At 46.3% G+C, this 25,717-nt stretch overlaps 1 protein-coding gene across 5 annotated transcripts in view; it reads right to left on the bottom strand.

Moving 5' to 3' along the window:
* Positions 1 to 25,717, bottom strand: part of PCNX1 (pecanex 1) — a 436,152-nt gene that overhangs the window by 66,963 nt on the left and 343,472 nt on the right. For all 5 annotated transcript variants that reach the window (XM_069208962.1, XM_069208959.1, XM_069208961.1 and 2 more), the window contains exons 27-29: positions 18,051 to 18,304; positions 9,769 to 9,999; positions 7,745 to 7,845 (exon numbers count right to left, since the gene is read on the bottom strand). In XM_069208962.1, coding sequence (XP_069065063.1) covers positions 7,745 to 7,845; positions 9,769 to 9,999; positions 18,051 to 18,304 — 586 coding nt within the window. The remainder of the gene's footprint in view (positions 1 to 7,744; positions 7,846 to 9,768; positions 10,000 to 18,050; positions 18,305 to 25,717) is intronic.

Consider the following 25,717-nt stretch of genomic DNA (forward strand, 5'->3'; position numbering starts at 1 on the left):
CTTCTTGAGAACTCTGTGCAGAAGTGGTATGGGTGGAAAGATGTACAAAGCGCCTGAGCGATTGCCGCATTGGAAATTCCAATGAGGAAGAATGCTGACATTGTGCTTTCTCTGCAGTGGCGAACAGATCTAACCAAGATTTTGCCAACTGCTGAAAGAGACCTTGCGCCACCTCCAAATGGAAAGGCCATTCGTGTTTGACTAAGCATTGTCTTCTCTGCCATTCAGAGAGCCAGCAGATGTTGACCCACAAGGGAAATGTCCTGTTCCAGCCATGTCCAGAGATGCAAAGCCTCCTGATAAAGGATCCACGATCCTACCCAACCATGCTTGTTGCAGTACCACATGGAATGGTGTTGTCGGTGAACACCTGCACTACCTTTCTCTTGAAAGAGAGAAGAGATTCTTTCAATGCTAGTCTGATCGCACGGAGCTCCAACAGGTTGATATGGAGACCGGACTCCACTGGAGACCAGATGCCTCTGATCTTCACCTCTCCCAGATGGCTGCCCCATCCCAGGAGTGATGCATCCGTCACTCCTGCCATATCTGGTTGGGGAAGACAGGGGGATCTGCCTCTGACCCAATCGCAGTTCGTTAGCCACCACTGCAGATATCGTGCAGTTCCCTCCGAGATCTGAACCCCATCAGAGAGATTTCCCTGATGCTGCGCCCACTGGAACTTCAGGTTCCACTGAAGATCGCTCATATGCCATCTGGCATGTCACCAACAGGATGCAGGTGGCCATGAGGCCCAGCAGCCTCAGAGTCACTCTCACCGAAATCCAGGATAGAGGCTGAAACATCGGTATCCTAGTCTGAATACCCTGGACTCGCTGCTTGGGAGGATAAACCCGAAACTGCACTGTGACCAGACCAGCTCAGATGAAATGGAGCGTCTGAGAGGGAGTCAGGAGTGACTTCTGCACATTCATAGTGAACCCCAGCAAATGCAGGAGGTCCACCATAATCTGGAGGAGGGAGACAACAGCTTGGGGTGAGCACGCCTTCAACAGCCAGTCATTGAGACTGAAAACCCTGATTGGCGCAGATGAGCTGCCGCCACCGCCATCACCTTGGTGAAGACCCAAGGGGCGCTGGTAAAGGCAAATGGGAGCACGATGAACTGAAAGCATTCGTGGCCCACCGTGAACTATAAACGACGTCTCTGGGCAAGTCCAACGTTACCATCCAGTTTCCTGGGTCCAGGGCAGAAAGGACCAGAGCAAGAGAGAGCATTTTCAACTTCTTGAGGAAGAGACTGAGAAACCAAAGGTCTAGGATAGGACAGAGGCCCTTGTCCTTTTTGGGTACCAAAACGTAGCGAGAAGAGCAACCACAACCTACTTCTGGCACAGGAACCCTCTCTATGGCTCCCCTGGCCAAGAAAGCTGAAACTTCCTCTCGGAGAAGTGCCAAGTGATCTTCCGTCATCCGATCATAGGATGGTGGCATGGATGGAGGGATGGTCTTCAAGGGGAGGGAGTAGTCCCTTCAGACTATCTGCAAAACCCAACTGTCTGACCTGATGGATTGCCAGGGGAGCAGGTGATGGTAAATCCTGCCTCCGATTGGTCCCTGGTGGTAGTAAGTCGGATTAGGAATGTTTGGTGGCAGCTGCAGGTGAGGGACAAGAGGAGGTTGGTGGAGTGGCCAGGCAGCTGCCTCCCTGATACAGGAGGTCAGTGGATCCCACGTTTTCAGCCACGCAGAGGCTGGGCAGCATGCGTGGCACAGTGGCTGGACAGGAACGGAGATGGTGGGGTGCCCCCTTCTGTAGTCATGAATTGGGTAAAAAGCAGACTAAGGGGTGCGAGGGGCCGCCGCGAGGCCCAAGGAACTGGCCATAGCACAAGGATCTTTTAAGGACTCTAGCACGGAATCTGCTTTCTCTCGAAGAGACAGGTGCCATCAAAGGGCATGTCCATCAGATTGGCTTGGACATTCCCGAAAAGCCAGACATGGTGTGGCGCCTCCGGGCCACTGTTGTTGTGACCACTTTGTTCAGTGAGCTGCACGTTTGATTGTGAACTTTCCTGCATCTCTCCCATCACCAACTGCTTGGGAAAGTATGGCCCAGGCCTCCTCCAGGACCTCTTGTGCAACCATATCCCACCGCAAGAAAACATCTTCCGTCAACAAGTGTTTCCAGCTTCTTGGATTCCCTATCCAGGGGTGGGTAAGGGAGCGAGCAATGAAAGGTTGAGACTTGGTGGGGTGTTGGGTAAGGAAACTTGGGTTTCCCAGAGCAAGGCGATGGTGGTGGGCAATTGTCCTGTTCACAAGAGCCCCTGTGCTGGGTTTGGGTCAGGTACCCAGTAGGACATCTGTAAGGGCTTTGTTAAAGGGGACCAGGGGTCCGAAGGCTGAAGCTCCTGGTTGAAGCACCTCTGTCAGGAGGTTAGTCCTAACTGCCATCAAAGGCAACTGAAGGTCCAGGACCGCAGCTGCTCTTCGCGCCCCCATAGAATACGACACTCCCTCCTCTGTACCCACAGTAGGGGGAGAAAGCATGCCAGTATCCAGTCCACTGGCTTCACCCAAGTCCGTAAGCCAGTCCATAGGGCCTTGGAGATGGTATTCCAAAAGGTCCAGGGATCCCTCCCATTCCTCACCATAACCTAGCCCACAGAAAAAAGGCTCAGGATCAGACATAGGAGGCAAGGTTCCTGCCGGCACTGGAGTTGGCGCTGCACAACGTCCATGCAGGTCTGTGTCAGCAATGAGATTGGGGACATGCCACCTGGGGGCACAGGCGGCACCAGAAGGGTCGGCGTCAGAGAAGGTTGAAGTGGTAAGACCGGGGCGGGTCTGGATCCAGAGATGCCCCTCGGACTTTAGGCCGAAGCCACCAGTGCGGAACCCATAGGGGCCCCCTTCTGACTGCCCAAAAATGAGGTGCATGGCCTTACAGAATTCTTTCAGTTGGGCAGAGGTTGCTCAGGCTCCCAGAAACTCGGGTAGGCACTGACATGGCCCAGGCTCTGCAGAGGGAGGCCTAGAACGACAACGCTTCCTCGTTAGCCAAGGGGAAAGTCTAAGAACGTTTTGTCTTTTTCGACGACTTATGCCTCAACTGACCCAATTGTCCAGAGGACTTGGAATGGGACGACAATAAGGCGTAACCGACCCCAAGGTTCTCCTTTCAACCAAGACCTCCGCGAAGTCGAGCTCAGGGCTGTCATCAGCTTTATTCACTCAAAGCCTTCGGATGTATGGCCTGACACTCGGAGCACCACTTCAGGTCGTGGTCGCGCTCCAGGCACCAAAGGCACAAGTGGTGTAGATCCGTCACAGACATCATCTGATGACAGGGTCTGCAGAGCTTGTACCCAGTCTTCCTTGATGACATCCCTCAGCACACCAGGCGTTAATAACTTGAACAAACTTCGACAAAATGTATTAAATTTCAACACCAGTCAAAAATTAACTTAAGGATAGCTCTCTTCGGATCAGTGTTGGCTGGCGAGGAAAGTAAAGAACTGATGCCAGCGTGCCGGGGTGGCGCCTATATAGAACCTGCGCTGTCATATTGGGCTGGCCGCCGCTGCCGCCAGATGTGAAGATGACCGACTCACGACGCTGAGTCTCTTTTTGGGGGTGGGGGGAGAGTACTCCCAGGTTTCTGGAGTCACAGCTGCACGACGAGTATACTTTGGTGTAGATTTCGACGAGGGATGTCTTCTCAGGTCGGCAGGATCTGACTCTCTGGTACAAGGGGCCCCCTAAATACTGAATTAAGGGGTGTTAGGGGTGTGTAGAATAGTAGACAATGGGCTATTGACCTTTGGGGTCACTACACCCCCTATATGACCACTTCCTGTGGTAAGTGGACATAACCCTGACACCGAATTCCTGGGTAGGCCATCTCAAAGATGGCTACCTCTGAAAAGTAGTGTTCACCTTGGCTTAGCCAACCTTAAGGGTGGTACTAGCCTGGAAGTGGTAAGTCTACCTTTACTTACTAATCTTCCTGCCTGTCCAGGTGCCAAATGGGCTATGGACGGGGGGTGGGCTGGCTTCCTTTCTTGTGAGGGGCACCCGGATTCGCATTTGAAAGGCAGCAGCCCTTGGAGGCTTGCCACCTTAGGAAGACTAATCAGCAGTTTGCCCTATGGGAGGGTGTGTTACACACCCTCTTCCCAGACAGTCATTTGTTCTGGACCTCCAGAGATCCGATGGCTCTCACTCTAGGGGGCTAGGACAGCGTCTCTGGTAGCAGGCTGACAGAAACCAGTCAGCAAGCACACCAGAGGCTGGCAGGTTATCAGGGGGCACCTCTAAGGTGCCCTCTGAATGCATGCATTGGTAAATCCAACACTGGCATCATTGTGGGTTCACCAATACGAGATGTTTGATACCAAACAACCCTATTTTGAGTGAAGCCATCAATTAGCTGGGGACCTTTTATTGAATAGTGTCCAGCACATGCATTTAAAATGGCTTCCCTCACCACTTACTAATTCTGAGAATTGACAAAGACATAATCGGGCATATCTGCTCTTGCAAATATGCCCTCATCTGTAATATAATGCACCCTGCCTTAGGGCTGTAAGGCCTGCTGTAGGGGTGACACATATAAACTGCATGCAGTGTTAGGGGACATGAGAGACAGGCTGTGTGTCATGTTGTGTTTTCAATTTTCTGCACCAAGACAGGCAGCCTGCAATGGCAGCCTGCGGTGCTTGGCGAGGGGTCCCTTGGGGCGGCACAATTCATGCTGCAGCCCATAGGGACCCTCTTTAGCAAATCAGGCTCTAGGTACCAGGGGTACCATTTACTAGGGACTTAAAGAGGGTGCTAAAGGTTTTGTCAGTTGTAAGGTTTTGGGGGGAACATCACTGGCACTGGGACCTGGTTGGAAGGGTCCCAGTGCAGTTCAGTCAAAGCTGCATCAAATATCAGGCAAAAAGTGGGGGTTCTGCAACAAAGAACCTAGTTTTCTACAGAGATGTCTATATTAACCTCCTGATCACTCAAGCGTCAGGAACATTCTGGGTATTTATGAACTTTGACATGAAGGTGCCTGCTGAAATAACGCAAATAAAGTTTGGAAGAATTGTGTAACAGATTTGGGAAAATTATCTTAACCTCACCATGTTTCCAGGAGATGTTGAAGAGATTGAGTGTTTTTCATTTGGATAAAGCACAGAGAAGACAAATATGCATTTGAATGTTGCCCCTTTACCTCCCCCTAAACCTGTTCATTATGCGACTTTCATATTATGTGTAAAGAAAGACCTTAGATAATTCTGTGAATCCCCAAAAGGGAGAAAATCTATGAAATCCTCCTATAATGCGCACATTTTTATATGTTAATTCTTTATTATATCTGAAAATTCATTTCTCATCAATGTCAGCATTTGGGAATTTAATCCAGTTTCATTTTAATGCATCAAACCGCCCTCTTTCGAACTTGTTGGCAGCCAAATTTCCCTGTAGTTGGCAAGACAGCCAGCCAAATTACAGGTTAAGCACCTTTTCGCTCACTATTTCAGATAGGTGCAAGAAAAACATTTTTGAAAGCATATTATAATAACCTGTTTTACTGGGAACAGATGATGGGGGATACTCTCTGAATGTTTGCAACATTGAACTAGGGTAGTCAATGCTAGTAAACGTAACTCGGAATGTACCCAGATGTTTACTCTCTTTCATGTGTCTGCTCTTAAGTTGTACTGATATTAAGCAATGAAAAGTATTATGCACAGCACTATCCTAGCACACTTATTTACCCCGTCCAATGTGGCAGCATCAGAAAACATGCAATTAGGAAGAGCAATGGCAAAGCCAACTGGTCTGCAGTTTTCTATCAGCCTTGTGACTTTGGAAATGTTTGCTTTGTTCTGTTATGATTTTGCCAAAACATTTTTCTTGGGGACGTTGCTGCTACCTCACAACTCTCAAAACCACTAAGTATAGGAAAAACAATTTTGTGGTACAAAATGGTACATATTTCAATAGCAGTGCCATCCACCAACGGGATCTACTTTGCGGGTGGATGGGCTCTTTATGAAAGGGATGCTGTAACTCATAATGAAGTCAGACAAAGGCTGAAGTGAGCTGTGGGTGGGAGAAAAATGTGAAAGGCACAAAAAACAGACTGATGGATGAAGCCTGGCGTAAGCCCCTATAATTAACTATGTTATACATATCATTTTAGTAAAACCAAAAGGTCAAATTAACACCGACCTAAAAAAAGCAAATAAATCTGGTGTTGGCTGCCAGCCTCCTGCCGTTCCTAATGCTTTTTTGCAATGTTTTTTTTTTAAAATCTTTATTACAACTAGATAATGAGGGCTGAAAAGATACATAAATGGACTTGCAAAACAGGTAGAGAGGCTCACAAAGACCGATGGAGAGGGTTAGATAGATAGATATAGATAGATAGACAGACAGCTAGATAGACAACATTGCAGACAGAGCTACCATTGCAGATGGATAGAATTGCAAAGATATTGCAAAGAGATAGGTAGATGGACTTCCAAAAACAGACAGAACGATAGATAAAAATTGCAAGCATAAATAGTTGCAAAGTTGATAGACAGGGATAGGCAGGCAGACAGAGGCAATAGACAGACAGGTTGACAGGCAAGTAGACAGGCAGGTACAGAGATGGTAGATGGATACATAGACGGGCGGGTACACACAGAGGTAACAGATGGCACAGCCTAGATTCAATTAGTACTGTCATAGCTAAATATGTATGTAAGCACAACGAACGAGCACTGAAAGCAAACTAGAAAGACATGGAAGCAGGATATACAGATTAAACTGGTTTACAAGTATAGCAGTAATCTTCAATATACATACGCGAGTGCCATTATAAACACATTTCACTGCTGGCATTCTAACGAAAATTACTACTTAAAGAATAGATTGGAATGGACAGAATCTGGAATACTCTTAAGTAGCAGCAATCAGATAAAAAGGGAGCTCCAAAAAGAATTCACAATGTCATTAGCAAGAGACAGGACCTGATGAAGCTGGACTGAGTCTTGTTCAATGAGGAGCTGGTAAACAATTGTCCTGGTATCACAGCAGACTCTAAAATCAAAGGCAATTACGTAGAAAGACGAACACTGGCACCGAATAGAATGTGTGGGTGTGCCCTTGGAAAAGAGCACAATGCAGTCACTCAAAGTGAAGTTAGCCGGTGGCTGAAATAGGCTGACCAGCTGCCCCTCGCAGAAAGCCGCTTTGTTAAGTAGATTATGGAGACATTTTTTGTAAATCAAAAGGTCTTGGCTATGTCAGACTAAAAAAAAAATGTCATTGTAGACAGCATGAGTGCTTAACTTTCTGAACTGTTGCAAGTGTACAATTGTTGCAGGTCACAAATGTTGTATGGTGGCCTAATGCCGTGTGGTAGAAACTGTACATATTGTGTAGTCTAGAACCTCTGCCATAAAAGATGTTGTACTCTGAAGACACTGGCCTTACCTTGCACAAGGGGCGCAACAGATCAGCTAGTAGCCCAAAGATAACATCTAGCACTGATGTTAGCCACAAGGTGTCCTAGAGCATCTAGCAATTATGATGTACACATCATGGGGCAAATGCAGGTTCGCAATTTAAGCACTGAAAACTGCCCAAACAAATTATATACACACACGCACATAGCTGATTCCTATCGAAAAGACTTCACAAAGATGAATGAAAGACTGGGATATTGAAAAAGTGTGTGCACTTTTCATTCCCTTTCAACTGGATAAACATTCAAATAAATTAGGGATATTTGTACCTGGACATGTGATGTGAAGCGGTCCCCAATGCTCTTCTTCCGAGAACACACAGTCCGTAACACAGAGTAACGAGGGTGGAATTTGCATCAGCATCCAGTTGCTGGCGAGAGAAAAACACACATAAGCAATGCACAATGAAGTATTACCATGCGAGACATATACAAGCCATATACGAGACGGAAATCAACAGAGCATTTGCAGTGCTGTGTCCATTTACGGGGGAGCCGCTGCCACAACAACTTCGCCACTAGTCTTACTAGAGACATTGGGAATGTGTTGTAACATACTGCCGGTATGCAGCCCTTTACTGGATTGTACCTACTGTTAAGTGTAAAACTAAAAAAAAATCCTGTAGCTGGTAAGAGGCATTTAATTTCTCTAAGTCGAGACACCAAGAGTGGCTCAGTAACATCGTGAAGACTTTAAAGGAGGCTTAAAAGTGGTCAATCAGTGAATGACAAGCCTGCATAGCGCTCAAGTCTGATAATCAATGATTGGAAAACTCATCACAAATGCTAATCACTGGCTGATTTAGGCAGAATGAGGGAGCTGGGAAGGGAGCATATGTAATGTGGCCAAGGAATGTCCGTGCTGTAGAGGGCCAGAGTTAAAAATAGGAAAGTGGTTGAGCGGTGTGGCTGAGGCTTGTGGTAGAGTGATGGGTAGAGAAAGTGGGGTGATCGAGGGAGCTCAGGGATGGGAGTATGGCCTAGACTGAAACTAATGAAACTGGTTGAGTGGTGTGGCCAAGGGAGGCGAGTATGGTTGGGTGATAGACAGGGAAAGGGGGTAAGTAAGGGACAAAGGGATGCGAGTATGGCCTAGTAAGAAACTAAGTGATGTGAACGTGGTCCAGTGAGGGAGTAAAGGTAGGTGAGTGAGGTTGAGTGAATGAGCACAAGGATGCCACCAGGTGTCAGCGAAAGGGAAAGTGTTGCCAAAATAAATACAAGGGAACTTACGAATGAACGAGGGGCAGAGTGATATGAAAGCAAGTAATCGGAGCTCAGTGATGTGAGTGTGGATGAGTGATTATGTATGGCTGGTGACTTATCAGTATCGGACGGGCATAGCACTACATGTACTGACAGGACTGAAGAGACCCCAGGACCCGAGGGATGCTGCTAGTTAGCTTCCTGTAATTCAGGTCTTTTTGGCAATAGTAGAAGCTGCAGTATATTTTTTTAAATTAAGATCTACATGTTTTTACCTTTATACAAGAATCTTACTTCAGGCTAAAGTAACTCAGCATTTGTAAATACTCTGGCATTCTTGTGAAGGAGATTTAATTTGGTTGTCGTGCTACTTTAAATGAGGTTTTCAGTGTCTTGTTCGCAACCCTTATTTACAGAGCTTGATTGTCTCGTTGGTCCATGAGGCAGTGTTTTACGCTACTGGAAGACGCATTTTTCTCTTAAGTGGTATTCTGTGCACTTTAATTATTACCTGATCGATTGTCTAGGAGAGTGGAAATGGCACAGTAAACGCACTGTCACCCACGAACTGCACCACTGGAAAGACGCGTCCCTGGGGAGAACTTTTTTTTGTATAAAAGAACAGGACCTTCCTCAAGGTGTGGAGTCGTGGCTCAGCTGCCCCTCCTAAACATGTACTTATCTGTTAAGACTATGATCTTCTGCCCAATATGCCTCGGCTAAAAATGCATGTTCTGCTTTTTTTCCCCTTCTAAAGTCGTTCTCATACTGACCTTCTGGCTGCAGCCGTTACAAGTCACAGCTTCACAGACAATTTGTTTAACACCCCCTGTCTCTCTCAATGTCTTTCGCCCCACTCTCCCAGACTCCTCACCAGCTATTGACAATACCACGTGGGCCAGTTCTGCCATAACTGTGCAGATTAGGACATAAAAATGGAACAAGCAGGCTTACTGCAGCATCCTTTTTTGCAAGTATCACGACAATCGGCATGTGCAAGGAAAGCTGTACAGTGTTATAGCATTGGAATTTATGTCTGAAAATACATTTGAAAGGACATCTGCCTCAACAAGCTTCCATTCTCTTACCTTTTCCCTTCTCGATGAGCAGTACTCTATCCAGTTGAGGTAGATACTGCAAAAGCTGTCCCTGGAGATGCCCGCCAACCTGAGGTCGTAATCTTCGTCAATATTTGGATTAAACGTTGGGTCCACATCTACGTAGCTTCGGTCTGCACAAGGCCTTAAGGCATCCTGGATGGTTTCGTTGGCTAACCAGTCCTCCAGCTTTGAAGAGGTGGTCACATAATAGATTATACCCTGAATTTGTGGAAACAGTGATATCAATTAGATGAAGCAAAGTGGCTGGTAATCACTGTAGTTGACATTTATGTACATGCATCCATTCAGCTTTAAAACTATAGAATGGACTGGGATTATGGCTGTACAGAATCACTGGAATTTACAGCTATACTACTTTGCTACAGGTCACAACAAAGTGGAAAATGGAGGCAATATTCTTAAAGCATAAGTATTTTTTTTATATTTCAAATTGTATTTATTTTTTACAGGAAGTGTGATTGCCTGAAAAACTTTGAAAAGACTTCCCCGCGGAAAGTAGCCTGAGTAGGGGCAAATAAGGTAACTACTCTGAATTTTCACATCACAAGTACTAGGGATTCCTCAGCACACCCACTCGAATGTTTATGCTGAACACAGGCACCTAGGACAGTTAACATGTCTAGCCCTTCAGAGCCTGTCTGTCAAAGACGGTATTGGGTCATCTTGACAAAACACCAACTTGGTGTCTGAAAACTGGAGAATTCTGGCTGACCAAACATGCTGACTAGAATTCTATGTCAAGAGCGGAGGCGAGGATTATGCTTTGTTTCTTCGCCTTTATTCAAATAGCAGCCACGTCAGAACAATATCAACTACAACTCTCATGAACATCAGGGTAAAGTTCATCAAACAAGATGACCATCAGAGAGCGACAGTCATTACAGGCCGTCCTCAGTACTCTCCGCCTTCGCTGCTCCTCACAGCTGTCAGATAAGTGCTCTCCCCTTTTGCTGTGCTGTAAGAGCTCGTGTACGCTGTATGCTTGCAGTGCTTATTTCACTTTGTTGACTTGTATCCTTGTGGTTGTGCTAGTTTCCTCGTATTAGGAGTGTCTGGTTCACCTGCTGAAGCGCCCTCGCTTCTACGCTGCATTCGACTCCTGTGCCGTCCTTGTACCGCTCGGTGGCGCAAGCGCATCTCTGCGAGGCTTGTGGCATCTATGGCCGCCGCCTCTCGCGTGCTCTCTGAATGTAATTATTCTGATCAACGCGCAGAGACGCCGCGTCCTGCCGTCTCTGCCCTAAGAGTGTGACGCCCTATATACCGGGGTCCGTATCGGCCCGCAAGGGCCTTTTGGTTGTTGCTTGTATTTAGCGCAGGTGTGCGCTTTGAAGCCCTACTCGGGGTCTGTATATGAGGTCGGTGACATCAATTGCCTGAGTTCACACCCCGACCGGGACCTGTGTTTAGGGTCTTGGCCCTCGTTGTGGCTGCACATTAGCCAGAGTTGGAGGGACCTTCACACAGGCCACTTACTATTATTAATATTGCCTCCGAATTAGTTGGGCTTTCCTGTTTTTCTGGCTGTGCTTTAAGCCCTGTGAGTGGAGGGCAGCAGTGTTCCCCTGTATGTAGCATTGGTGCCATCTGCCCCTGCCCCCCAATATTGTGACTTTGCCCTCATCATACAGCCCCAGCATTGCAGGAGATTCAGGACTCCTGCTGAGCAGGCCATTACATACCTCCCCATTGAAGAACCTTTCTGTGACATTATGGATGCTTCCATCCACAAGGCTGTCTCGGAAGCTATGGCACCACTGGAACACAAACTCATGAATCTCACAGTGCCTTAAACCCCTGGACCCGAGGGCGGAGTCCAAGGGTCTTATCCCCCTTCAGCCTTCTGGCATACCCAAGACACCTCTGCCTTCAAGGAAGCATGCAGACGTCTTTCTCAACGCCTTTGCCCGGCTTAAACAATTTTTTTTGATCAGGCTGCCACTGAACCCGCAGGCCCTGCCAACCCCCCTTTGCCTGGCCAGAGTCCACCTTCCCCTCCTTCCTAGTCACCAGGGGGGGCAAATTCATCAACCGCCCAACAACGAGCTCAAGCCGGACAGACCATGACAGCCGCATTCAGACCCCTCCCCCTCTGATGGTGCGGCACCCATGGCATCTTATGAGTTAGACATGCTGGACCCCGAGCAGCTCCTCCAATACGCTCATCTGATTCTGTTCCTGTCGACAAGGTGGCTGCAAGTTTGAGAAAACCTCTTGAGAAGGCAGTTCAAAACTGTCAGAGCGAAATGCCCTCAACCTTGGTTGGCTGATCAAGTCGCCCTTACCCCAGAAACTGATCCATGTATGGCCACCTTTCTCGCAAAGTACATACGTGATCCTAAAAAATAAATAAAATAAAAAAAGCATTCGGACGAACCTGGTGGCCCTGCCAGGACTAACAGTTGGACTTAGCAATTCCATTGACTAACATTCTGAATATGCTGGAGGACACCAAGGCCTCTGGTTCCCTGATTTCCACCGTACTCCTCTTGGGATGGCCGCAGAGGGCTATAATTGTCTTTAGCAATGCCACCTGCGCCATCTCCACTGAGCGGAGAAGGTCCCTTCTCATCAAAATTGACCCTAAACTGGGGGACCTGGCCACGTTGGAGGTGGCCGGGTGGCACAGGGGGCCTTTTTGGCAAACCTTTTGTAAAACAACTCAGTAAGTTTGTGGCCACTTTTACATCTCTGGAGAAGATCCAGTCCTCAATTAAAAAGACTTTCACCCCCCCCACCTGGGTTTTCTTAGGGGCTGGCCATGGAAGGGGGTGTTCGATGGCTTCAGGCAACAGCAGGCCTCTTCTCGAGGCTCAAATCCTAGACGTGGGCAATTACAGGACCAGTACAGATTTGTTTTTTTACCTGACCCGCGGCTACCCCAGACACCAGGTTTGCAGAGGTGGTTGCAGAGGCAGACATCAGCAAAATCTCTCATGGTGCGTGTAATCCCAATTTCCTTGGTCCGGCTGGGGGGCAGACTGGCACAGGTCTTCCACAATTGGCAGTCTCTAATCTCGGACACCTGTGTTTTGCAGACAATGCAGGGATATCAGATGGAGTTTTATGGTTGCCTGGTCCTGTGAACAGTTCCTACCCTGTTTTGGTTTTCCAAAGAGCAATCCTCTTTAGTCGAAGCCAAGGTTTGGGAGCTACTGTCGAAAGGGGCCGTCATCCATTCAATCCCCTTGGTTTCCTCAGCAACCTGTTTTTGGTGGACAAACAGGATGGTTGGAAGCACCCGGTTATCAATCTCAAGCAGTTCAACGACTGAGTGGTTTACCACCATTTAAAAATGGAGGGCATACACCTTCCCCGTGATCTGCTCCTTCTCATGCATCTGGATCTGAAGGACACCTATCTGACAGTACCTGTATTTCCTGCTCATCGCTGCTTCCTCCAATTTCAATGGTGCAACACCACCTATGGGTCTGTAACCCTCCCCTTCGGGTTATCCAACCTCCTCCGACCGGTGGTGAAACTCCTCACGGCTAGGGGTGTCTGTCTCATCGTCTATCTGGATGACCTTTTGTTGACGAACCAAAGCCAACAGAGTCTGCACTGTCACTTTCACTGGACGATCTCTGTTTTCCAAGACGTAGGGTTTCTCATAAACAAGCAGAAGTCAGTGCTAGTCCCAACTCAGTCCCTCGAGTTTTTAGGTTTTGTCATCAACTCAGTTCAAGCTACTCTAAGTCTCCTGTCCAGGAAGGTGTCCAAGATTTGGCACAAGCTTACCAGTGTGCTAGCCAAGGAAGTAACTTCTCTTGGGCAGATTGCTTGGGCTGTTTTTCGTCATCCATTCAAGCCATTTTTCCAGGCCCCTTGCATTAACACACCCTTCAACGTCTCAAGATATCTCACCTGAGGAAGGGCCTCTCGTACTCTCAAAGTGTCCCTCTTCTTCAGAGGAGGCGCAGAGGGAAAGTCGCTGGTGGCTAGCAAACATGGAGGCCTGGAACAGTTGGGCCATTATCGGGTTCCCACCGGACCAGGTTATAGAGTCAGATGCCGGCAGAGTGGGCTGGGGCACTGGCCCAGAGGCGGAAGACGGTCGGATCAAGAGAGTTCTCTTTATATCAATTGCTTGGAATTGCTGGCCAGCTTGTTCGCAGTCAAATGTTTGATGAAGGACCGGGTCCAATGCTCTGGTCTCCACAAGATGGACAATGTCACGGCAGTTCGCTACATCAATCACCTCGGAGAGATGCGTTCCTAGACTCTGGTGGACCTAGCTAGGAGTTTTTGGGAGTACTCCCTGGAAAACAGAGCCTCAGTCACAGCAGAACACCTTCTGGGTTTGGACAATCTAGTGGCGGACTGGCAGTCCAGGCAGCTGAGGGACCTCAGCTTATGGAAACTGGACCCCACAGTTTTTTAGGCGTTGAACTCTTGGTGGGGCCCCTTCTCGAACAATCTCTTTGCCTCCCACCTAGACCATCAGTTGGACAGATATTCCAGCTGGAGACCAGATCCTTCACCCCCTGGCGATGGATGCTTTCCAGCAGAGATGGGGTAAAGGGTATGCGCAAAGGCTACGCACATGTACACACACTATATATTACAGGCCCTTTACTAAACTTCCTTCCGTAAAATGATGTAAGGACTTATAAGTAAGGTGTGAGTAACAGTATCACGGATGTCATCACCAGCATTATCATCAATATCATTTGAGATACCAGCATTGATGTAACTAATGATGTAATTTAACAGGTCGTGAGTGATGTAATATGAAATCATAAGCAGTGCATAACGAGGCAAAACTATAGTTTACTAAACTGACTAATATCTGTTTTTAGTAATTTTTTATGGTTTGTAAATATTTGGTCTTATCTCATTTCAACACCTAACTATAACGTCACTTTAAGATCTTATTTTTTCCATGAATTTCTGAGGTGGGAGTGGAGCTTAACATGGGAGGGTATAATACCTCTGTACTCATGGTGGACTTGGTTGCCACATCCCCATCCAAAAGAAAAATTAAAACACTTTGGGTTGTTAGTGAAACTTTTGTGGCCCGGGCCAAGAAAAAAGGGGAGGGTTTCAGAAGTTCAGTTTTCCATTTTAATTCCCATAGAACTCTTTTCTCTCTGACATAGAAAAAACAGCTGAGCGGAATTACATTAAATTTTGTGCAATGGCAGAAGTTTATTCATGGATTGTGCTTTTGATAACTTAGTTTAAGTCAGTTCAGTAGTTTTTAAGAAACTAGCATTTGAAAAGTCTCTAGGGTTGGGCATAAAGAGGTTACATTTTAGACATATCTGGACTGTTAATTTCCAGATCCACCATTCATTTGCAAATTCTCAGATTAAAAAAAAAAAAAAAAAAAAAAAAAAAAAAAAGTTTAACACCACTGTATAACAGCGCTTTTTCTCTCGTCCCGAACTGTGGATCCATGAATCTGGTTGTGGATCCATGAATATGGCTGCAGAATAACAAATCTGTTGTGTTCTGGTGGGCTAGCTGTCCAAAACTATTTCTGCGGCAGGTACCATTAGCTGGCACAGTGCACAAAGCTGGGGAAAAGTGGTAAGAGGATTAGGGTGAGTCCACCCCGATTTCCCCAAGCAGCTGTTGAAAAGCCCAAAAGGGACCCCACTGGCAATAATATATATAAAAAAAATAATAATAATTATATCACAGGACTCACGGATCCTGTGCTAGATTTTTTAATCCCGGACCCAGCGAGGGTCCTGCTTTCGAGAATCCATCATATCCAGTATTTAAAAAAACAAAAAAAACAAATGGGAAAAGAGTTTTCAGTTTACTACTGCTGCATTAGGCCAACTGCCAGCCACAGGTTTGGAACAAGGAATAGCCACAGTCCAGTTCCTGAAGCCAACACCCCTGGCGCAGTGGCCAGTCCCTGTAGCCTAGCCCCTGCCACAGATGGATGAATGCAGTGTGTGGCATAGGTTGGCCACCCAAGGACACTGAGATGCAACTACCTCTGTGCTTTGCTGACACTTTTGTGAAGTGGGGGTGGGCCGCAGATGTCTGGTTGTTTGTTAGGCCACCCAAACACACCTTGTGCTTGGCCAAAGGCTATGAGCAGCTGCAGTTGGCCAAATTCACGCTGTGCTTGGCCAAAGTCCATGTGCGGTAGAACAACTGTTGGGATTTCCAATTCAGGCTCTGCAAACCAAAAAAGGATCTTAAAAAAAAAGGAAGATGTTATCAAAGATGTCATGAGTGCAGTAATTTGTGGGGCTAATTAGTGCATGGAGATGGTGCAAGTTACCACATCACAGCGCCATCTGCCTCCAGGACCTTTTAATAGCTCGCCCATGCCAGTAGAAAGCACCGGCTCCACTTCGGCATTGTACGTGGCACTTGTGACTACACTGGAGCCATAAAGTGCTCTGTAGTTGTGCTGACATCAGTTTCCATCCATTTTGTAGTGCGCCTTTGAGGCAAATGGATGCAACCACAGTCAATCCGATGGGTGCAGTTTTCAGTAATATTAAGAGTACCTAACAACAGAACTGTTCATAAACCCTTTCTTCAGGTGCCCATTATTTCATGGTGCTAAAGTGAACTCTACATTTCTAAAAAGTTTGAAAAGCCGTCAACACTGCAACACACTAATTATTGCTGGTGTAAAAGTATTTGCTGTTTTTCTTGATTCGCAGATGTGTGCATTTATAAACATATATTGAAATTGTTGCCTGTACATAAAATTGTCAACTATTCACTTCTATGTGTTTTTCATCTTGGGACAGTGTGCATTCGTTGATTTGTCTGTTTACTGCACCTGGTAAGTGATATTTGTACAATTTCTATGCGGCCTACAAATGACTACACTAGAAGTGAAGTTACTATACTTTTCTGGTTTTATGTGGTTGGAGTGTATTAGTGGTTTTACTACATTGTTTGTATGCTTAGAATATATTTATTTGCTTATCTGCAAAGTTCACATGAATGAATTCCAGGTGAATCACTGCTGTGAGTACATACTGAATGCCCAGGTACTACTGGCATAAGGGTTGCTCCTGTTATATGTTTATTTTCAGTGGAGTAGTAACCTGTATTACATGAGACTTTTTAAGGGCACAGGGAGATTAAGTGATTTTGTCCGGAATCACAGGAAGCGCCTCAAGACCTAGCTCTTCGAGCAGTAGCACTCCTCACCACCCCAGCACCTTGAGACCCTACCGGGTAAACAACCGCTTAGCAAATCACTGAGTGATTGATTGAAGTTGAAGCCAGGACAGGATTCGAACCCGGTTTCCCAGTTCAAAGACTGGCAGCTTTTTTGTTTGTTTTTACTGTAGTGTTAGGGGGCAATGAAGCAAGAAATGCTTTTTAAAATGCCACATGGGACAGAGACAAACCATCAGTTATTGAAGTGTTTCCATACATCAAAATGCGCTCCACTAAATTGAGGCCAACAGCAGAAAGACCAATCAAAACGTACCAGGCCTGAGGCTGCCCCCTTGTAAGAAAGGGCCATATTCACAGGAAGGGTACATGCTTGTCAACAGCCTGTGACCAAAGTTCTGGGATAAGAAACCAAGGGCCCTATGTACGAACACATTTTCCCATTGACACAGAATGGGAAAAACCCTTTGCTACATCTGGCCCCAAGTGTCAGCTGACTTGGAAAAGCAAAATAGAAAGGGATGTCTTGATATTGACAATACACACCCTTCTCCTTGGTACTAAGAGTAATCCACTATCAAGATACCAATCACTAGCATGGGATGCGGAAAACAAGTGGGTATGCTAAGAGCAGGCAGACAGGTTAGTTTAGTAATTACTTCCCCCACAAAGCAGGGCTCACACTATTGAACCTGGGGCTGTTTTACACCACTGGTTTTGCCATATATATAGGAAATGAAGTAATAAACAATGGCGGTAAAAAAAAAAAAAAAAGGCATGAGATCACTCAGAAATATTTACCTTATGCTGCCATTCTGGAAACACATGGTAGGTAATATGAAAATGAAGGGCAACAGAAGGTGATTTAAACAACACACTAATAGAAAGAAAACCTTAACTTTTGTTTCTTTTTTTACACATGACCCTCCTTAGGTCACAAAGGATTATGTTTTTTGACCTATGGCTGGACAGCAGACTAAATTAAGTATTATTAAGATCCAGTAACTGAAGACTTCAGTAAATGAAGACTTCAGATGTCACATTTGCATTAAACAATGCTGCTTTTGGAAGACTCCCAAAGACTTCTCCCCATGCAGTTGTTTCAGTTTTACTGCTTGAAGCCCTGGAAAGAAGTACTTGCCTACCTTAACATAGTACGTTGTGAGTATTTTCCGCAGGTCGAAAACTTGAAGCATTGAGGCTGCACTGTTGTCGGTGATGCTGTAGCCCTCCAAGACATACTTTGTTACCAAGACCTCCCAGGCCAACCAGCGCTGGCCAAAAGCTGCGTTAAATGATAGTACATGAGGCAAGTGACCAGGCTCACAGCAGCAGAATCCTTCATCTTCTTCCACTCCTTCAGTTATGGCTTCAACCTCCCGCTGCTGACAGTACGTGCCTGGAGAAGAAAATATGCAAGAAAAGATAGGGAATAAATATCAAAGAATGAAAGATGAGGAAAATATTCTCACCTGATAAGCATCTGTTCCAAGTATGTAGTGTTGTAGATTCACATTCTTTGCTTACTAGTATCATCAAGTGTTGGACTCAGACATTACAAGTTGTTATTCTTCAAAAAATAAAAAGTTTCAAGTCACAAGATGTTGAGTGATCCCTCCTGCAGTGCTTCAGTGTGCATGGGCAAAAACTCAACCCTTAGTTTGTTTTCCGCTCAGCTTGTGACAGGTAAAATTGGAGTGTAGAGAGTATTTTATTTATTTGAGTTCATTCGGTCTAGAAATCTAGACCATTTAGAGTAACAAAGATAACAATCATACATGATAAAAATATTCGTTAAAAAAAGACGTAATAGCAATATAAAAAACAATAATAATCAGGACAGTATAACAATAAAATCAACAGGACTAAATTTTGGATTATAGATAAAAAGTACAATAAATAGGACATGGCTAAAAATGGTAAGAGAAAAAAGATAAAAGCTAGAATATAAAATTTTATCTAACATGCCAATGTGTACAGTTATTTTCCCGTATGACCTGGCCCTCGTCAATCCAAAAAAGAAAAAATGACTCTATAAGCTTATACAATCTCTATTGTTCATATAGAGAGCAACAAGTTCCTGCTAAAAATTCCTACTGATACTACTAGTAAATAACAGTTAAGACTCCTTCTGTGGACTAATGTCAGGATGGCTCACATGCCCTTTGATACAATAAACTTACGCCGAATGTACCAGGCCTCCGAGAGATATTTGGTAACTGTAATAGCTACCACGGAGGATGAGTCATGTATACAGATTCTGGTGGCGTTTGCTCTATCCTGTAATGACATGTTTTTGCAGAGGGGAATAATCCACCTCCCTCTGGGACTCTTATACAAAGGGCAAAAAAATTGTATATGCTCTATTGTTTCTTTGCGATTTTGGCAAGAGATACATCTATCATTTGAAACGTTGTTAGATGACCAGTGAGCCGTGAAACCATTAATAGGCAGTGAACCATATCTTAACTGGAGATATAAACCACGGGCATACGGAGGCATGGGAAGGTTCAAGAAGTTCTCAGCCCAGGGCTCATGCTTGAGTTGGAGAAATTCCATTGTTAGCCTGCCCGCCCCCTTTTGGTGCAAGGAGTCTTCATTAACTTTCTCCCAATATCTTTTTGTGACAAGTTTCCTTGCATTATCGGGGATTTGATCCGGATATTTCCAGTAGCAAGGAAAACCTATTTTGACCCAGGCAGATTTCATCTCCTTCAGCCATGGGATTTTCTCCAGTGCCTGGGGGGCGGCTATGAGCTCTCTTATAGCCAGCCTATATGGTTCGAGTTCAACAGATTTCCATAAACGAATCCAATAGGAGAGGGGCCTTAGGGCCACTGTGGTTTTAATACTGTTTAAACCTAGGTCAAGCCTTAGAGGGGTCACTGGTGAGCCCATACCTAACCGGGAGATCTGTCTAAGGAAATGATTTTCCTTGGTTTGCAGAGTGTCCAGGTTTTTGTGGGACCCCCAAAATGAAAGATGAGGAAAATATTCTCACCTGATAAGCATCTGTTCCAAGTATGTAGTGTTGTAGATTCACATTCTTTGCTTACTAGTATCATCAAGTGTTGGACTCAGACATTACAAGTTGTTATTCTTCAAAAAATAAAAAGCTTCAAGTCACAAGATGTTGAGTGATCCCTCCTGCAGTGCTTCAGTGTGCATGGGCAAAAACTCCACCCTTAGGTTGTTTTCCGCTCAGCTTGTGACAGGTAAAATTGGAGTGTAGAGAGTAGTAAGTTTATGCCCTTTGATTTTTATTTAATAATTCATGAATATTTATTGTAAGACTTGTGTCATCACTGTCCATGTCCAGGGAGGAGGATGGGTGCATGTGAATCTACATTACTACAAACAGGTGCTTACAGGGTAACAATTTCTGTTTGTAGCATGTGTGATGTCAAAGCTGCTTCCTATCTGCTGTGGCAGATGTTTGAAACAATGCTCTTAAAACAGACGGGTCAACCATAGCTGGTTGACCAACGAATATGTTTATACAATGGTGCTTTGTGAATGTGTGTCATTGACTAAGTAGCAGTTTTGCAGATATCTGCAAAAGGAATGTTATGTACGAAAACCATAGTGGCTCCCTTTTTACATGTAGAATAAGTCCTAGTGGCTATAGGGAGTACACGTCTCAATCCATTTGCCAACCCACTGTGCAAATGTTGCCTTTGAGATAGGTTGTCCTTTATAAGGTTTGGCAAAGGCTACAAGGAGTTTGTTGGGCTTTCAAAAGGATTCTGTCCTATCGATATGATATACGAGCTCTCTCTTTACAGCTAGGCATGTATCACTTTCCCCTATTACATCTGGTTGCGACAAGAAAACTAGTAGCTCAATTACCCGATTGATGTGAAAGGGTGATACTACCTTAGCTAAAAATGCAGGGGTTTGTCCTATGGATTACTCTAGCCGCATGACTCTGAAAAAATGGCTCTGTGATACTAAGCGCCTGCAGTTCACTGATTCACCTGAGTGAAGTTATTGCCACAAGGAAAGTGACTTTCCATGAAAGGATTTACGACTGACATGACAAATGGTTCAAAAGATGACCCCATGAGCTGTGTGAATCCCACATTAAACTTCCCAGTATGTGCAGGTAGTGTCTTTGGGGCTATAACCTTTGGGTCCCACGAAGGACCTCTTGACTACAGGGATGCAAAACAGAGAGGTGTTACCCGTTTTGCATGTATGCAGCTCTAGCCACTAGGTTAAAGTGTATGAGGTATATGTTAAACCTGCCTTGTTAAGGTGGGAAAGGTATGAAACAATATTCTAAAAAACTTTAAATGGGTCGAATTGTATAGAAATGTCAAACTGAGTGAACATTTTCCATTTGGTGGCGTGACAGACCCTAGTGATGGGCCTGCATACTACCTATAGGATGGCCATAAACTAACTTGGGGTTGTAAGTATCAAAATTCTAAGACCTAAGGTGCCATGTGGCAATGTTGAGCTCCCTGGGTCCCCGGTGACTGATTTGACCCTGTTGCTGAGTGAGCAGGCCCTTCCTAGCTGGGAGTTTCTTGTGTGGATTGATGGACGTCTCTAAAAGTATCAAATACAAGAATTGTCTGTCTGCAAAAATGAGGGCAGCTGATACCTACCTGCCTCATCTCCCTGAACACGTATGGAACCAGTGGGAGAGGTGGATAAGTGTTTGAAATATCCCTGACCAATTCATCCTTAGTGCAATGCCCGTAGACTGTAGGGGTGGATACCTGGAGTTAAATCTTTGTCGTTTTGCATTTTCTGGGGTTGCGAATAGGGTGATCTGTAGGGGTTCCTACTAAGTACCTATAGAGAACTTGCAGATGGAGTTTCCACTTGTGGATTTGTTGATGCCTTACAAAATCACTGTCCTCCCACAGGAAGTACTCTGCCAGAAGATGTATGTGATGGCAAGTTGCCCAATGCAAAATCTGTTGTGTCAATGTTGAAAAAAGGGGAGAGAGTGTTTTACCCCGCTTCTGAATGTGGTACATTGCAGTCATGTTGTCTGTGTGCACAACTACCACCTTGTGCTGTACCATGGAGTAAATAGCTTTAAGAGCCAGGGCAATGGCCACGTGTTCCAACGTGTTCCAGGTATCTGATATGTTTCTGTTGGGGGTCATTGGGGGTGAGTTGGGGTCATACGGCTTAGATTTGCCTCCTAAACTGTGACATGTTTTCAGAAGGACTAGGAGCACAGAGCCATGAAGTGAACTGACGAATGTGCTTCCAAACTAGGACCCTGAAGGGATCATCCCTAACCCTCGAAATCTGTCTGCAGAACTGGGGGAGGCATGGGTGGGTCTGTAAGGAATGTGCAGCTAGATACTGTCTCTACCAGATACTGCATTACCAAAGCTAAGTAACTTGCTCATCTGACAGACTTCTAGCTGCAGATTCCTTACCTCTGAATAGATACGCAAGCCATACAGTCCTGGTAGAGGGCTGCAGACAAATTGTCTATGAGAAGTCGTCCTGCAGGACCAAACAGACAAAACGCGTGTGTCTGCAGACCTGACTGTCCAGGCAGTAAGGTTTAGCAACCGTATGCAAGGACACCCATGTTGCTGGCTGGCAGATGTCCAGGACTGGGACTCCACAAGGTAACAGTGGTCGCAGCTTTTCCTCTGGTGGAATGGGCTTTATAAGCCCTCAGGAGGCTGCTTTTTAGGCAGAGCATAGCAGATCATGATACAGAGAATAAAGCAGCACAAAATAGTTCTTATGTACCACCTGACCTTTTTAAGCCCCTACATAGCCCACAGAGAGTTGGTTGTCCACCCAGAACTCTATTGTGCGATCAAGGTAGAACAACAATGCTCTTTTTGGGCCAAGACGGTGGAGTTGCTCCTCTTCTTTAGAGGGATGTGGAAGAGCATAAAAGGTGGCAGAGTGGCAGACTGTCCCAAATGGAATGGGGTCACCACGTTCGAGATGAAAGAGGGCTGGGTGAGAAACGCCACTTTATCAGGGAACACAGTAAGAAGGGAGGCTTGGATGATGAAGCCTGCAGCTCACTCACCCCTCCAGGCAGACGTTATTCCCACTAGGAAAGCTATCTTGATGGTAAGCAGCCAGAGGGGACAATTGCGTACAGGCTCGAAGGCACCACACATAAGTTAAGTGAGAACCAGATTCAGGTCCCACAGAGTCATGATGAAGGGCGAAGGGGAAACATATGCACAAGCCCTTTTAAAAACCTATTAACAATAGGGAACTTAAATAAAGAGGTTTGGTCAGGCAGCTGCAGGAAGGCGGACAGAGCAAAGAGATAACGCCTTAAGAATACCCAGAGCAGAGCCCTGCTGGGCAAGGGTAAGATTGAAGGGAATAATATCATTAAGGGAACCTCCCAGGCGTTGAGCCACCATGGTTGTGCCCTGCTGTTCCAGCCATGTCCAGAGATACAGGGCCGTCTCTACAAAGTGTCCACAACCCCACCCGCCCTTCTTGTTGCAGTACCACAAGGCAATGGTATTGTCCGTGATCACCTGCACTAACTTACCCTTGACAGAGGGAAGAAATGCTTTCAATGCTAGCTGAAATGCACAGAGCTCCAGGGAGTTGATGTGGAGTCCGGAATCTGCCGGAGACCAGAGTCCTCTGATCTTCACCTCTCCCAGATGGCCGCCCCCTCCTAGGAGTGACAAATCTGTCAATACTGTCAGATCTGGTTGGGGGAAAGAGAGGAGTCTGCCTTTAACCCAATCGCACATCGTTAACCACCACTGCAGGCCTTCTGTAGTTCCCTCTCCGAGATCTGGAAAATGTTGGAGAGATTTCCCTGATGCTGCACCCACTGGAACTCCAGGTCCCACTGCAGTGCCCGCATATGCCATCTGGCATAGTTTACCAGCAGGTTGCATGAAGCCATGAGGCCCAGCAGTCTCAGTCATTCTCACCAAAATCCAGGATAGAGACTGAAACATCAGTATCATAGCCTGAATATTATGGACTCGCTGCTCAGGAGGATAAGCTCAAAACTGCACTGTGTCCAGAACAGCTCCAATGAAAGGGAGCGCTTGAAAAGGAGTCAGGTGTGACTTTGTCATGTTTATAGTGAACCTCAATGAATGCACGAGGGCCGCCGTAGTCTGAAAGCTGCAGGGAATGCTCCATGTGAAGTCGAGGCTTGATAACCAAGCTCTCAGGGGTAGGGTGTCGGTGGCGGGCACTTGCCCTATTCACAGGAGCCATTGTGCTGGGTTTGGACCAAGTTCCCAGTAGGACATCAGCCAGTGCTTCGCTAAAGGTCAATAGGGGTTCAGATGAGAAAGCCACAGGATGAGGCACTTCCATCAAGAGAAGTCTTGACCGCCACAGAGGGAAGTCTGAGGTCCAAGGCTTCCGCTGCCTTCTTCACCACCATTGTGTAGCATGCTCATTCCTGCATAGGAATGGTAGCTGGAGAGAGTAAACCAGTATCTAGAGATCCACTGGCCTCTCCTAAATCCTCATACCAGTCCATAGATGTTGGGGTGTCTAGCTGGTATTCAAGAGGGTCCAGTGACCCCTCCCATTCTTCCTTAAGGTCAAAGGGCTTCAGTGCCGGAATCTGCGTTGATTGATGTTTCAAGTCCTCAGGAATTAGATTGGGGCTGGAGCTGCTGGGAGCATCAGTGTCGGTACGAGCAGCGCCGGCCCAGATCCATGATCGGATTTGTGAGAGCCCATCAGAGCAGAGGTAGGAGCTGTCGGCGTGGAACATGAGGGGGGCCTTCTCCAACCCCATGGGGCCCGGAGGCACACAAGAGGGGTCAGCCCACTCAACGAAGCAGCGCATGGCCTCGTAAAACTCCTTAATTTGAGTGGGAGTCGCTCCGGCTCCTGTAAATTGAGGGGTGGAGTCAGACCCGACAACGGCTCCACGGGACCGTGCCTGGAACGCCAATGTTCTGAACTCGTTGCGTCAGCCAACGGACATGAGGATGTCGAAGACCTCTTCAACTTTTTCATTTTCTTGTGCTTCTTCCCAGAATGTCTGGAAGACTGCGAGTGGGAGGGAGAGGGCTTGAGGCTCCCGGAATGGTCTTGTGATCTTCTCGATCGGGACCAAGACCTCATAGGAGTCGCGCTACATGATGTCGACTGCTGGGCCATAGGAAGCTTCAGGGACCGATCCCTCACAGCTTGTGGAGCCAAGGCCTGGCAGTCCGAGCATGACTTCGAGTCATGGCTGCACTCGGGACACCATAAGCAAACAAGGTGCTGGCCCGTTACCAACATGGAGCAGTGACAGGCTCTACACGACTTAAACCCTACCTTACGAGATGACATCCTCGACACTTCAAAACAGTCGACAAAATGTCAAAAAAAGGCTGTCAAAAAGAGACAGAGGGGTAGCTCTTTTCCCAGATAAATGCTAACTGGCGCAGAAAGAATAAAACTGACGTTTGTGCACCTGGGTGGCGCCTATATAAGTTACGTCGGTGTCACTTCCTGCGCCGCCGACGACACGCAGAACTGAACTGAGCCACCGAACGGCGTGTAGGGGGACTGCTCGCTCAATAGTTTCCAGATCCAGTTTGATGCCTGGGAAATTCAAAGGTAAGGAATCTGCAGCTAGAAGTCTCTATCAGATGGTATTGCCAGTTGGGAAACAACTGCACAGTTTTAGGGAAAGATCTGGCACAGGAGACCTGGTTAGCGGAGACCTGGTGACTTCGGTCAAAAGTGCATTAAATCGCAGGCAAAAAGTGGGGGTGGCCATGTCAAAAAGAGGCACTTTCCTACAGTTATTGTTCCTGGAAGGGTTGAGTGATTATTTTAATTAAGAGTCAGAGGTGTCCGCTTGAGAGAGGTGTCAATATAT

Source organism: Pleurodeles waltl, chromosome 9 (assembly GCF_031143425.1).
Source record: "Pleurodeles waltl isolate 20211129_DDA chromosome 9, aPleWal1.hap1.20221129, whole genome shotgun sequence".
NCBI lineage: Eukaryota > Metazoa > Chordata > Amphibia > Caudata > Salamandridae > Pleurodeles > Pleurodeles waltl.